Source organism: Musca autumnalis, unplaced genomic scaffold (genome assembly GCF_047663935.1).
Source record: "Musca autumnalis isolate F117 unplaced genomic scaffold, ASM4766393v1 scaffold_4, whole genome shotgun sequence".
Taxonomy (NCBI): domain Eukaryota; kingdom Metazoa; phylum Arthropoda; class Insecta; order Diptera; family Muscidae; genus Musca; species Musca autumnalis.
In genome coordinates this window covers 185,433,722-185,449,167 of record NW_027411977.1, presented here as the reverse complement: position 1 = coordinate 185,449,167, position 15,446 = coordinate 185,433,722, and the positions used below count along the sequence as shown (strand labels likewise).

At 34.1% G+C, this 15,446-nt stretch overlaps 1 protein-coding gene across 1 annotated transcript; it reads left to right on the top strand.

The window, feature by feature from the left end:
* Window positions 1-4,475: 4,475 nt before the first annotated feature.
* LOC141403193 (uncharacterized) lies at window positions 4,476-14,469 on the top strand. The gene is made up of 5 exons (XM_073985371.1): window positions 4,476-4,747; window positions 5,690-5,827; window positions 5,909-6,227; window positions 7,063-7,205; window positions 12,875-14,469. Exons 2-5 carry the CDS (start codon window positions 5,695-5,697, stop codon window positions 14,467-14,469), a joined length of 2,190 nt encoding a protein of 729 aa, XP_073841472.1. The 5' UTR covers window positions 4,476-4,747; window positions 5,690-5,694.
* The last annotated feature ends 977 nt before the right edge of the window (window positions 14,470-15,446 follow it).

Genomic DNA, 15,446 nt, shown 5'->3' with positions numbered 1-15,446 from the left:
TCATTTTTTAATAATTTATTTTCACTTTTCATGCTGTTTGTGTATTTTTGTTTTCTCCATTTTGGCAATCAGCTGAAAATGATAACAAAAACATCGCAAAATAGTTGTATTTTTAGGTACTTTATGACCCAAAAACTGGGTTGCTTATAATAGTATGGTGTTTTCGTGCGTTGTTTAGAATAAATGACGCAGCTATCGTCATTCATTTTTGTATGGTAAATGACGCAAAATGTTGCCTGTTTTAGAAAATAAATGACGCAACCGCCCTAAAACCAGTTTTGTGTGCTAATGTAAAGACCAGAGGTTAGAAAACATTTCTAACAACGCGTCGATTTAATATATTTTAAATCTCTTGCTAAATAAAGCGCAACGCGTCGATTAAAAGCGTACAGATTTTGGCCACATTTTCGCACTGAGGTTATTGTAAATTACGATTTTGTGGTTGCAGAGGTTAGAAAACATTTCTATAAAACAACGCGTCGATTTAAGATATTTTAAAACTCTTGCCAATAAAAGCGCAACGCATCGATTAAAGGCCTTTTACAGATTTTGGTCACATTTGCGCATTGACTTAATTGTAAATTAGGATTTTGGGTTTGCAGAGGTTAGAAAACATTTCTATAAAACCCCTATAAAACAACGCGTCGATTTAATATATTTTAAAACTCTTACCAAATAAAGCGCAACGCGTCGATTAAAAGCCTTTTACAGATTTTGGTCACATTTCCGTCCTGAGTTAATTGTAAATTAGGATTTTGGGTTTGCAGAGGTTAGAAAACATTTCTATAAAACCCCTATAAAACAACGCGTCGATTTAATATATTTTAAAACTATTGCCAATTAAAGCGCAACGCGTCGATTAAAGGCCTTTTACAGATTTTGGTCACATGTGCGCATTGAGTTAATTGTCATGGTACAATTATGTAAGGTAGGCCAAAGCTAACAGCTGATTACAATTTTTTTTGTTATGGCTTAATCTGTCAAATCCGTGTTGTCACAGAGAGTTGATATTTCTTATTAACCAAAACAAAATCAACTTTGTGTGTGTGTGAGTGTGCGTGTCACAATAAACAACAATATGAAAACAAAAACAACAATAAACAAGTTTGACGTTTTAAGCCATAGCCGCCATAGCTTCAGGGTTGTATTTTTGGGCGATTCTCATACCTGTGGTGCGATTCTGTAACTCATTTTTTGAGTTACCGACAAAAATCGGTAACTTTAAATTGCTTATTATTTCGCTAATTAACGAAATTTGTCGGAAATTTTGCAATCAATATAAAGCTATCGCTAAGATCCACCGATAGAAAGAGTGCTGTCAACTTATATTTTAAGTTTTCATGCACAATTTTGCGTTTTAATTTTACCGATATTTGTCGGTAACTCAAAAAATGAGTTGGAGAATCGCACTACTGGCCTACCTTTACTTTATTGTACCATGGTTAATTGTAAATTAGGATTTTGGGTTTGCAGAGGTTAGAAAACATTTCTATAAAACCCCTATAAAACAACGCGACGATTTAATATATTTTAAAACTCTTACCAAATAAAGCGCAACGCGCCGATTAAAGGCCTTTTACAGATTTTGGTCACATTTCCGCACTGAGTTAATTGTAAATTAGGATTTTGGGTTTGGAGAGGTTAGAAAACATTTCTATAAAACAACGCGTCGATTTAACATATTTTAAAACTCTTGCCAATTAAAGCGCAACGCGTCGATTAAAGGCCTTTTACAGATTTTGGTCACATTTGCGCATTGAGTTAATTGTAAATTAGGATTTTGGGTTTGCAGAGGTTAGAAAACATTTCTATAAAACAACTGTAAAACAACGCGTCGATTTAATATATTTTTAAACTCTTGCCAAATAAAGCTTAACGCATCGATTAAAGGCCTTTTACAGTTTTTGGTCACATTTGCGCATTGAGTTAATTGTAAATTAGGATTTTGGGTTTGCAGAGGTTAGACAACATTTCTATAAAACACCTGTAAAACAACGCGTCGATTTAATATATTTTGAAACTCTTGCCAAATAAAGCGCAACGCGTCGATTAAAGGCCTTTTACAGATTTTGGCCACATTTGCGCACTAAGTTAATTGTAAATTAGGATTTTGGGTTTGCAGAGGTTAGAAAACATTTCTATAAAACTCCTATAAAACAACGCGTCGATTTAATATATTTTAAAACTCTTGCAAATAAAGCGCAACGCGTCGATTAAAGGCCTTTTACAGATTTTGGTCACATTTGCGCATTGAGTTAATTGTAAATTAGGATTTTGGGTTTGCAGAGGTTAGAAAACATTTCTATAAAACAACTGTAAAACAACGCGTCGATTTAATATATTTTTAAACTCTTGCCAAATAAAGCTCAACGCATCGATTAAAGGCCTTTTACAGATTTTGGTCACATTTGCGCATTGAGTTAATTGTAAATTAGGATTTTGGGTTTGCAGAGGTTATACCCCGGTTACACTATTGAAGGTTAACCCACTGGGTTTATTAGATTCAGTGGGTTAATCTTTGCTGTTTACACATACTTTTTCGAGGATATAAATGGTCAGCTGATGTTTGTTTGCAAAAATTTCATGAAATTAGGCCTTACTAGATTGAGTTCCCCACTACAGCAATTTCATGTTATTGCTCTACTAGTCCGTGTTTAGACACACAAATATCTCGGGAAAGTAAATTCAGTTTTTAGGCAATGGGGGTAGGAAAGAGTATGGAGGAGCTCTTTCCTCTCCGCTCTCTCCCAAAAAACTCAATATACTTTCCAGAGAAATTTGTGTGTCTAAACACAGACCTATGGAACTCGATCTATAGACGCATAATTTCATGAAATTTTTGCAATGAAATCGCTTTAGTGTGGACTGGGTCAAATATTTGTAAAACAAATAAAATAAAAACTATTGAAACTTTACTACACGTATTTATTCAGCGTTCTAATCGGCTAGAAAGCAAAAAATGCAAAAATTATGCTACAATGTTCGACTTTTGCATTAACAAAAATGCACGGTACAATTACCAAGGTAGATGCATCGATGAATCCCTACAACAAAAATAATTTCAAGGTCAAATATTGTAAACAATTTGGGAAAAAATTAAATTTATTTTATGTCTAAATGATAAAACAAACCTTTATTAGTTCTTTGCTTAGCATTAAAATCCTACTTTGCTCTCATTTTGAACATACAACCAATTGATTTTGCTTTTCAAGTTTGATCAGCTATGCTGATGCATCTACCTTAATAATTGTTGGTCTGTTCCAGATCTGCAGAATCTACTAATTTTTACTATTTTCTTCGATAACATAAAGGAAAAAATGTTATCGTAGTAAAAATTAGTAGCTTCTTGCAGGTTCTGGAACAGAGCATGTGTCATGCAAAACAGTTGCAACTTTTAGTACTTTTTAAGTAGAGTTGGATTTTTCTGCACAATCACTAAATACAACACTGCATTTTTGGTGGATTTTTGCCGGATTTAAAATAAACCCAGTCGTGAGAGGATTTATTTTTGTATGGCAAATCTGGTCAAATTTGACTGGATTAAGCAATAAATCCTGATAAAGTGGATTAACCCGGCAAAAAACTGTAGTGTAACCGGGGTATTAGAAAACATTTCTATAAAACCCCTATAAAACAACGCGTCGATTTAATATATTTTGAAACTCTTGCCAAATAAAGCGCAACGCGTCGATTAAAGGCCTTTTACAGATTTTGGTCACATTTGCGCATTGAGTTAATTGTAAATTAGGATTTTGGGTTTGCAGAGGTTAGAAAACATTTCTATAAAACCCCTATAAAACAACGCGTCGCTTGAATATATTTTGAAACTCTTGCCAAATAAAGCGCAACGCGTCGATTAAAGGCCTTTTACAGATTTTGGTCACATTTGCGCATTGAGTTAATTGTAAATTAGGATTTTGGGTTTGCAGAGGTTAGAAACCATTTCTATAAAACCCCTATAAAACAACGCGTGGATTTAATATATTTTAAAACTCTTGCCAAATAAAGCGCAACGCGTCAATTAAAGGCCTTTTACAGGTTTTAACCACATTTGCTCACTGAGGTTATTGTAAATTAGGATTTTGTGCTAACAGAATTTAGAAAACATTTTTATAAAAACTCTATAAAAACAACGCGTGGTTTAAATATATTTTAAAACTCTTGACAAATAAAGCGCAACGCGTCGTCTTTTGTTACACATGTACTCTTGAATTCGGTACATCGCACAATCATACAGGTACCCGAATCCAGACAGCTGATGGTACTGTGAGCTGTCATAAATGTGGTTGTAATTGAAAACACAAAATTAAAAAAACAAAAAAATTTTACAATATTGTGAATTTTTTATAGGTTTGTGTAATAATACCTCTTTAATATTATCCTAATGATATTTTGTTGGAAAAAATTGTGTGAATCACTTTATTTTTAAAATAAAATTTTGATATTTTAAAGTATTGCAGTGGTTTTTGTTGCAGTTGTTGGCTGATGCATCTACCTTGTTAAATATGCCTTGACTCGCAACAAGTTACTTGCATGTGTAATCGGGGGGTAATCGACGCTTATAAGTTCCGTTATATTAGTTTGTATTATACAGAAAATATTCATTCGAAGTGAAGACGTGCAGATAAGAAGTTGTAATATTTTTGAAGTGTTGGATAATCTAACTGTACGCATTAATAAAAAGTGATGAAATTATTGTATTACAATATAGCTGTTTATAACTGAAATAAGGAAATATTTTTATCAGGTAAGAAGTTTATTCCTTTTTAATTACTACCTATATAGTGTTAAGAATTGTTTTTAAATGGTCAGCTCATTTGATGCAGCTATAATTTATTAATAAAAGTTGCAACATTTCGGCTTGTTCTCAACTTAGAATTGTACCTGCATCAAATAAGCTGGGAATAACTGTGTATTTGATCAGACATAGATCACGTTCGATTATGGGGCTTAAGTCTCGTTTAGGGGCACCTCTCGGATCGGGCTGAAATTTTCGCCATAGGTAGTCCTTGGGACCCTGATCACAACTATGTATGTCTTTCCCGGGGAAAGTCCATACTTACCGAGATATGGTTCTTGACATTTCGGAAAAGTCCTACTTTAACACCATTACTTTATTTATGGACCCTCTCGGATCGGGCTGAAATTTTCACCACAGGGAAGTATGGATTCCTCCCGAAAAAGTTACATATGTTTGTAATCTGAAGCAAAAGTCCTAATAGCAAAGAAAAGTACTCACCACTAGCATGAAAATGATACCCATATTGCCCAAGTAAAAATAGTGAAATCTCAAGACCCATATCTCGGGAAGTATGTACTTCCCCTGGAAAAGATTTATATAGTTGTGATCAGGGTCCCAAGGACTACCTGTGGTGAAAATTTCAGCCCGATCCGAGAGGGTCCATAAATAAAGTAGTGGTGTTAAAATAGGACTTTCCCGAAATGTCAAGACCCATATCTCGGGAAGTATGGACTTCCCCCGGGAAATTTATATATATTGTCGTGATCAGGGTCGCAAGGAGTACCTCTGGTAAAAATTTTAGCCCGATCCCGAGGTGCCCCTAAACGAGACTTGTTCCGGAAGTACTTATGTCCTGAGAAAATTGCCCCAAAATTTACGTTCCGACATGCACATACAGGCTTTTATACTTTTAATTCCTCTTTATATTTAAAATTTGTTCTATTTCAGTAAAAATGTTCTCATTGGTCAAGTTTGAGAACGACGACTTTTATGTCGTTCAATCAAAAGACGTAAAACAAAATTTGGACAAATGTGTCGTTAAGTATAAGGGCTGTTCATACTCCGCAGATTTCATTAAATCGGACGGTAAGTTAATATTTTTCAAATATATTATATAATTAATATACATACGATCAAAAATATGAATTAAATGTTTTTGCTTTATAGATAATAGGGAAAATCTGGAAGAAGAAGCAAAAAAAGAGAAACTAATGTCTTTAATAAGCGTCCCAGTCAATGAAACGCAAAGAACAGGAAAAGTGTCCCAATTTTTATATATGCAGAATATTTCACCGTCGACAATGGAAGGTTTAAGAGATGCTATAAGAGAAAATCTCATATGTGCTAAATACCCCAACAATGATAATGAGATCTTAGTTTCTTTAGATGATAAAACTAATAGCACGTCTGCCACATATAAACATGAGATGTCATCGTGGAATTCATCTTCTAAAGACTCATCAAATGGACAGCTTGATTTATTAAGGTATATATGTTTGAAATGCTCTATTCCAAAAATGTGTAAGAATCTCCTGTTTTAATTTTTTGTTAAAAATTACGTACTGAACTTTACTGAACATTTTTTCTTTAGTAAAGTTTTGACAATTGTATAATTGAAATGTTGCTAAACATTATTGAAGAAAAAATGTTCAGTAAAGTTCAGTACGTAAAAGGACAATCAATATGCCTGTCTGCGTACTCGATTATTTGTAATAATTATTACTAATGTTTCCAATTTGACATTATGCGTGTCTGTTTACTTGATAATTTGTAATAATAGCTGTGTCTTTTTACGTGATAATTTGTAATAATTATTACTAATGTTGCAGATTTTGACAGTTGTATAAAGGAAAAGTTGCTGAAAAAAATGTTTCAGCAACATTTAGTAAGTAAAAAGACACCCCTAATTATTACAAATGTTTCCAATTTTGACACTTGTATAAAGGAAAAGTTGCTGAAAAAATGTTTCAGCAACGTTTAGTACGTACGAAGACAAACCTATTAATTCATTAAATCAAAAAATGCAAATACAGTATAGTCTCCATAATACGGACACTAAAATAGTCCCGAGCAAATTTTAACATATGCATATATTTCATTTATGTATTCGGTTGTAGTAATTACAATTAAATATGTATAAGTATATGCCTATCACGAGTAATCTATTTACGAAAAGTAAAGTCTTTCATACTTCTCGGAAATCCGGTAAATTTGATATCGGATTCGAAACATGTGGTGTCCGGATTAACGATATTATACTGTAGTGTCATATATTCTCTCCTGTATGTCTTGCTTTTATTTAACACTGATATTTTTTACAGTCTTTATAAATTTTCTTTGGTCACATATAATGGCGACGACTTGTGTGTCATAAACTCTAATTCAATTAAACAAATTAATGGGAAACGCTGTGTTGTACAAAGCAGAGGAGGAAGATACTCGGCAGAATTGATTTCTACCAGCAGTAAGTGTACAAATATATACATTTTAAATACAAAGTAGACATTTGCTGTTATATGTAAAATTTTTTATTTCGAAAATATGCCTGTCTGCGTACTCGATAATTTGTAATAATTATTACTAATGTTTCCATTGTTATAAAGAAAAATTGCTGAAAAAAATGTTTCAGCAACGTTTAGTACGTACGAAGCATGGTACAATTAACAGGTAGCATTATCGAGCCAGCTGATCGTAACATAAAGTGTCAAAACAAATTATTTACCCTTGAAAACCCTAGAAATACATAAAAATTTTGACATCTTATGTTACCAAAAGCTTAGATGCGGCTACCTGTGTTTTTCTACCATGGTACGAAGACACACCTTTTGTTTCCAATTTTGACATTGTTATAAAGGAAAAGTTGCTGAAAAAAATGTTTCAGCAACGTGTAGTACGTACGAAGACATACGTAATATTAGGTTTGTCCTCGTACGTACTAAACGTTTCTGAAACAAATTTTTCAGCAACTTTTCCTTTATACAAGTGTCAAAATTGGAAACATTTGTACTAATTATAGGTTTGTCCTTTTACGTTCTGAACTTTACTGAACATTTTTTCTTTAGTAATTGCTCTGTTCCAGAACTAAAAAGTTTTTACACTTTTTACGACTTTTACACATTTTGCGTTCCCGTACACAAAATTTATATGAAAATCGTTTACGACTTTTACAATTTTTACGACTTACAACTTTTTAAAGTACGGGAACAGGCCAATAGTTTAGCAACATTTCAATTATACAATTGTCAAAACTTTACTGGAGAAAAAATGTTCAGTACGTAAAAAGACAAACCATATTACAAATTATCGTGTACGAGGAAAAGCCTATTGAATGAAAAGTGAAGTTTTGTCGGAGATTTTGAAATAGTTTAGATTAACAGACAATATAGCTGTCCGTGTACGCGATAACCTTTATAAATAAAAATCAAATGTAGTTCGTTTGTAAGTGCATATGTTGAGAATGGCTGAACCGATTATGATAATTTTTTGTGAATTTTTTTTCATAGTCCAAATTAGGTTTTTACGTAAGGAAAAATTAACCACGCCCACTTTTTAAATATGTAAATATGTAATATCTACAAAGCCAGAGCTCCGATTTACTCGCGAGTGAAAATTTGGGGAGAGGTGGTAATTTTTTGTGGGTGCTATGTTTTTAGTGTTTATGGGGCAAATTAATTTGGGGGTGGTGTAAGTTTTTGTTTGGTGGTGGGGAGGGGGCAAGTTACCCCCCTCAATTTGCTCGAATTTGAGAAGAGTTTCACTCGCGAGTGAAATTCGAGCGAATCCGAGCGAGTATTCGGAGCTCTGTACAAAACTACTGAACCGATTTTCCTGAAATTTTCAGATTGTCTACCGAAATAGGATACATATTTTGTTCCATTTCGGAGGGAGCGGGGCACCTCCCCTATTCTCTATTTTTAGAATCACAAAAAGTACGCATGTATTGGTTAAAGTTAATTTGCAAGACAATGGTGTTTGTGTCTCACACAACTACAAAAGGGGCTCCCAATGCCGAGCACTGTTCTAAAATGACACTACAATGCCCCAAAAACAGATGTATGCCATTTGTTTTACTATTTTGCACATTAAGAGCCGTTTCTACAGAGTTCATATGCTTTAGAAAGTTGTTTAGTGAGATCTAAGATACATTTTTGTAGGTGTTTCATTGCTTGTATTGTGATCGGTTTGGTATCTGAAGACCAAAATCCGAGAAAAAATTATAACGAAAATTTGACCTTGACGATTTTGAACTTGATGATGAGGTTGAATGGATTTTATGTGTTCGCAATTATTATTCTTTAAGACGAGAGCTTTGACTTTGCTTCGACGAGTAAACCAAAATTCTTAGCTGTTTGTAAGATATGAGCCTGACAAAATGAGTCCTTTTGACATAAAGGCCTCAAATTTTTGGGGGCCCGCGCTGCGGTGTCAGAATATGGTTAATTTTCCATGACTAAAAAAATTATACACAATTGATCCTTCAAGTAAAAAACCATGGTACAAGTAACAGGTAGCTCAGATGCGGCTACCTGGTATTTCTACCATGTAAAAAACTACTATTTTGTAAAAAAGTTTTGCGTACTTTATTCATTGAACTAAAATGGCTCGACTCAAAAACCCTCCAACATAATTTTTTGGACCTATTTCATGTATTTGATGCACCAAACAGGCCATTTATGTCCAATTTCAATGAAATTATATTGAAATCGGTTCAGATATGGAAATTTTGGTAAAATCTGTTGTAGGTACATACAATTTTTGGTATGGTCACTTTAAGGCATTTTGAAGGTATTAACTCCATTCGTCCACCAATTAGTTGTAATTTGGTATTACCAATTATGTGTTTTCAGACGATACGAAATTCCTACCAAAAATTGTTTATATAGGTTCACGTTTTGATATAGCCCCCACAGAACTGTACCAACCGATTTTCGGTATTTTGAAGGTTTTAGATATACTATCTCACCACAATTAAAGAAATTTAGTCTTCTCCAGATTTTTAAGGTCTTAACAACGTTATCCAATCGATATAGCTGACATTTGGTATAAAGTATTCGTTGGGATATTAAAACATTCCTGCAGAGGATGATCGGTACAGGTTCATGTTTTGATATACCCCCATGGAATGGTATCCCCCGACTTTCGTTTTTTATACCCTCCACCATAGTATGGAGGGTATATTAAGTTTGTTTTTCCGTTTGTAACGCATTGAAGTACTCATTTGCGACCCTATAAAGTATATATATTCTTGATCAGGGTAAAATTCTAAGTCGATCTGAGCACGTCCGTCCGTCCGTCTGTGGTAATCACTCTAGCATCCACAAAAATGGAAATAGGACGCTGAAATTTTGGGAAAATGCGTCTTTTCTTTGCAGGCAGGTCAAGTTCGATGATGGGCTATATCGGTCCACGTTTTGGTATAGCCCCCATATAACGGTACCCCCGATTTACGACATTTTGACGTTTTTATCTACATTTTCAGACCGATTTAGCTATCAATTGACATTTAGGGTTCTTAAATGTCAATAAACTTATTTAACTAGTGGACATAGGTCCATGTTTTGGAATAGCCCCCATATAACGGTACCCCCGATTTGCGGTATTTTGACGTTTTTAGCTACATTTTCAGACCGATGTAGCTATAATTTGACATTTAGTGTTCTTAAGTGTCAATAAACTTATATAACAAAAGTTGTGGACATAGGTCCACGTTTTGGTATAGCCCCTATATAACGGTACCCCCCGATTTACGGTATTTTGACGGTTTTAGCTACATTTTCAGACCGATGAAGCTATAATTTGACATTTGAAGTTCTTAAATGTCAATAAACTTATATAACAAAAGTTGTGGACATAGGTCCACGTTTTGGTATAGCCCCTATATAACGGTACCCCCCGATTTACGGTATTTTGACGGTTTTAGCTACATTTTCAGACCGATGAAGCTATAATTTGACATTTGAAGTTCTTAAATGTCAATAAACGTATGTGACAAAACTTGTGGACATAGGTCCACGTTCTGGTATAGCCCCCATATAACGGTACCCCCCGATTTACGGTATTTTGACGTTTTTAGCTACATTTTCAGATCGATATACATAGCTATAATTTGACATTTAGGGTTCTTAAGTGTAACTAAACTTATATAACAAAAGTTGTGGACCTAGGTTCACGTGTTGATATAGCCCCCATATAACGGTACCCCGATTTACGAAATTTTGACGTTTTTATCTACATTTTCAGACCGATTTAGCTATCAATTGACATTTAGGGTTCTTAAATGTCAATAAACTTATTTAACTAGTGGACATAGGTCCATGTTTTGGAATAGCCCCCATATAACGGTACCCCCGATTTGCGGTATTTTGACGTTTTTAGCTACATTTTTACAACCGATTTAGCTATAATTTAACATTTATTGTTCTTAAGTATCAATAAACTTATATAACAAAAGTTGTGGACATAGGTCCACGTTTTGGTATAGCCCCCATATAACGGTACCCCCCGATATACGGTATTTTGACGTTTTTAGCTACATTTTCAGACCGATGTAGCTATAATTTGACATTTAGTGTTCTTAAGTGTCAATAAACTTATATAACAAAAGTTCTTAAGTGTAACTAAACTTATATAACAAAAGTTGTGGACCTAGGTTCACGTGTTGATATAGCCCCCATATAACGGTACCCCCGATTTACGACATTTTGACGTTTTTATCTACATTTTCAGACCGATTTAGCTATCAATTGACATTTAGGGTTCTTAAATGTCAATAAACTTATTTAACTAGTGGACATAGGTCCATGTTTTGGAATAGCCCCCATATAACGTTACCGCCCGATTTCAGGTATTTTGAGATTTTTACCAACAAGTTTTAACCGAATTATCTGTAATTTGAACATTTGACATTTGAAATTCTTAGTGGTCACCACACCTCTCCACTAAAAATTGTCAAGAAAGCCCCCATATAACGGTACCTCCCGATTTTCAGTAATTTGATGATTTTAGCTACAATATTAAACCGAACTACCAGTAATTTGACATTAGAAGTTCTTAGTGGTCACAACACCTCTCCATCAAAAATTGTCAACATAGGTCCATGTTCGGATATAGCTCCCATGTAACGGTACCTCCCAATTTTCAGTAATTTGGCCATTTTAGCTACAATTTTTAACAGAACTAACTGTAATTTGACATTTGTAGGTTGTAGTGGTCACCACGCATCTGCATCAACAATTTTCAACATAGCTCTAATATAACGATACTTCCCGATTTTCGGTACTTTGAGGATTTTACCTAAAATGTTTAACCGAACGTAGGTCCATGTTTTTATATAGCCCCAAAACAAACCTCCCGATTTTCCGTACCTTAGCTTTATTTTTGGACGAACTTTCTGTAATTTGAAATTTAAAAGTCAACAAAAATTCTGCAACAAAAATTGTTCATTTAAGTTCATATTTTCGTATAGCCCAGATACCTCCGAACTAGCTGTTAATGACATTTGAAGTTCCCACGTTATGTACCGATTTTCAATATTTTGAGGATTCTAGCTAAATTTTTTAACCGAATTAGGAGTTATTTGACATTAAAGGCTCCCATCAAAAACTCTCAACATAGACCCATGTTTTATTATAACCCCTATATAACAGTACCTCCCAATTTCTAGCTCACCAAAAATTGTCAAAGGTTAGATATAGGCACCATAAAAAAGGGCCTCCCGAATGAAGCATTTTATGTACATTATATGACATTTTAACCTACTCACTTAAAGTTGGGGACAGGAATGAATATTTTATGGTGGAGGGTATGAAAAGTTCGGCCCGGCCGAACTTAATGCTTTTTTACTTGTTAAGTTTAAGACACATTATCCAACCGAAATGACAGACTGGTTTCAATATAATTTATGAGGGTATAAAAAGACTGGGTCGATCGAACATAACATAACGCTGCTTTAACTTGTTAATTTTTATTAAAAATTGCTCTTTAATACACCTTTCGATGTAAACTTTGAAAACGTAGATACACGTGTCTCCTATATTTAACTCTACTTTCTAATAATTTCTGCTAACAAGCATAAACCTGATTTCTAAAATATATACTTTGGCGGAAGTTTTAACATAACGCAATACATTTTAGATGACAAGTCACAGCTCCTTGGTCAAAAGCAAAAGAATGAATTATTAAGACAATCGGAAATCATTAAGAATATTGAATTGCAACGAGAAAATATTGAATGTCTATCAAAATGTCAGCAATCATCAACTTTAGAATCAAAATCGGAGCCGCGAACAGGACTTAATGTTACCTCCAGTCCACCTTCAAATACTCTAAAGTCTAATGAAAAATCTAAATCAAATGAGAAACAATTTGAATGTCGAACAGCAGCAAATCGTTCAAGTAACCAGACGATAATAACAACTCAGCCCGAGGATTTACAACCGAAATCTGTCATGTCAAATAATAAGGCAAAATTAAAAAAGAAACAAAAAAGATACAAGACAAATTCTAATTCAAGTTCACAAGCTAGTTGTTCAATTATCCAGACATTGCCAACCCAGTCCGAATATACAGAAAGTGCGTTGCACGACTCATCAAAAGAACAATCAGACCATTTTCTAAATTTGACTGTAGAAATACTACAAAGTGGGAATCAGTGGGAGTACTCTTCAGAACATGAACCAGAAAGCCCAATATGGGAAAATTTTACAATTTCTCCGGCTAAGTTAGATATAGATCAAAGTGCTAATGCATTTCATGGAGTTTCGGAAGACCCTTTAGTAGAAAAAACACAACAAGAAGATGGAGAAACTGTATCACATGCCCGGATTTCATTTCCATATTCAAATGATCAAGTAATACTTCAAGAATCAGGTGGCATATCAGATAAAAGCCCTCAAGGGGAAATTATAATTTCTCCTGCTAAGTTGGATGTGTATTCAAGTGCGGATGCATTGCATAGCGTTGTACAGCAAGAATCAATGAGCACATCAGATGATAACCCTCAAGGGGAATTTAGTGGATCCAATCGATTCGAAGAGTTATCATGGGAGGTACTAAATCCTGCTAATAGACTTGACAGTTTAAAAAACTCAACTACGATTGAATCTTTTGGAAACCTTACGGATAAAAACACCATAGACTCTACGGAACAGTCTATATCAGAGTATATACCTTCTGATTTAAGTAAAACCAATAATACAATTGTAAGCTCCCATTTAGAGGATTTGCGTACACGTGTAAACGTTGAGACCTTGACGGTACCATTGTCGACGCAAAAAAGCAAACAGCATTACTGTATGTTTTGTAATACTTTGCAGTGTAAGATAGCGCGACACTTCTTCTTAAAGCATAAAAATGAAAAAATGGTCAAAATGGCTATGGCATTACCACGAAAAAATAGGGAGCGAAGAGAAATACTCGAAAAACTCCGGAAACAGGGAGATTTTCAGCATAACACCGGAAATGACGTGAATACTGGAACTCTTATTGTAACAAGACGACAAATACATAATGCAAATCACAAAGCTGACTATTACATATGCTGTGCCACATGCAAAGGCTTTTATGGTAAATCTGCAGCAAGGGCTCATATACGAAAATGTTCAAAGAAGAAAAATAGCCGAAACAACTTAATATATGGTAGAAAATGTACACAGTACATTCATGAAGCAGCAAACACTGAAATGAGAACAAACATATTTCCCGTTTTACGGAACGATAAGATACGATGAGCTTGTAATAAAGTATGGTAATAGGTTATCCGAAAAACTATCCGCAGTCCACCACCACGACCCAATACGGGCTAGTATGAGACTGTTGGGTCGCTTCAAAATAGAGTTGTCAAAATTGGACCCCGAGATTACGGAATTAAAAAACTAAATGTTTCCTGATTTTATCGACCTTTCGAATTTCTTAATAAATACACATTTTTGTTCGAGCTTGAGGTCTTGATGTTTTCTTTATTCTTTAATGATTTTTCCAATATTTCGGAATTAATTAAATTCCATCTTCAGGGAGTATTGATCTACAAATAAAAACATTGTACGACTTATAATCTATATCACAGCATTTGTTACAAATAAATAAAATTGTATAATTACAGAAAAATAAATAAAAATGTATAATCACAGAAAAAATATAAATAAATCTTACGTGTAAATAATAATAAAGCAAACTTAAAAACTAGCGTAGTATGTCTACCATCGTCAAAATTTAGTATTGCACTGATTATTATTTACGAATTGCTCGATCGTTTTTCTGTGTTAGGTATCTGTAACAGTATGCTGTATTGTCGGTGTCTGTTTTGCTGTTTATTCGTTTTGTTGTTGGTAAGCTGTTTATGTGGAGCATCTCAAGTGTAAGTCTTTTGTTGTAATGACTCTCTGCTTGTAACACTCTCACTCCATCGGTGTTGGGTATGTGATTATGATGTTTGCAGTGTTCTGCAAGCGCTGTTTTTTGTGTTACATTTGAATTCCTTAGCTTAATGTCGGACTTGTGTGCCGACATGCGTGTTTTAAGCTTATTTTTGGTCGTACCAACATATAGCTTACCACAATTTTCCTCAGTATTACCTCCACATTCAATTTGATAGATCACATTATTTCTTTCCATTTTTGGTATCTTACTTTTTACTTGGCTGAATATTGTTTTAGTTGTATTGTTTGAAGTATGGGCTATTGTATATTTGTTGTTGTCATACATATTT

What these genes read in the sequence shown, in the direction of transcription:
- LOC141403193 (XM_073985371.1), top strand. Translation starts at nt 5,695, where the DNA reads ATGTTCTCATTGGTCAAGTTTGAGAACGACGACTTTTATGTCGTTCAA. An exon ending in AGATTTCATTAAATCGGACG is followed by an intron (nt 5,828 to 5,908) that starts GTAAGTTAATAT and finishes TTTGCTTTATAG; the next exon opens with ATAATAGGGAAAATCTGGAA. An exon ending in AGAATTGATTTCTACCAGCA is followed by an intron (nt 7,206 to 12,874) that starts GTAAGTGTACAA and finishes AATACATTTTAG; the next exon opens with ATGACAAGTCACAGCTCCTT.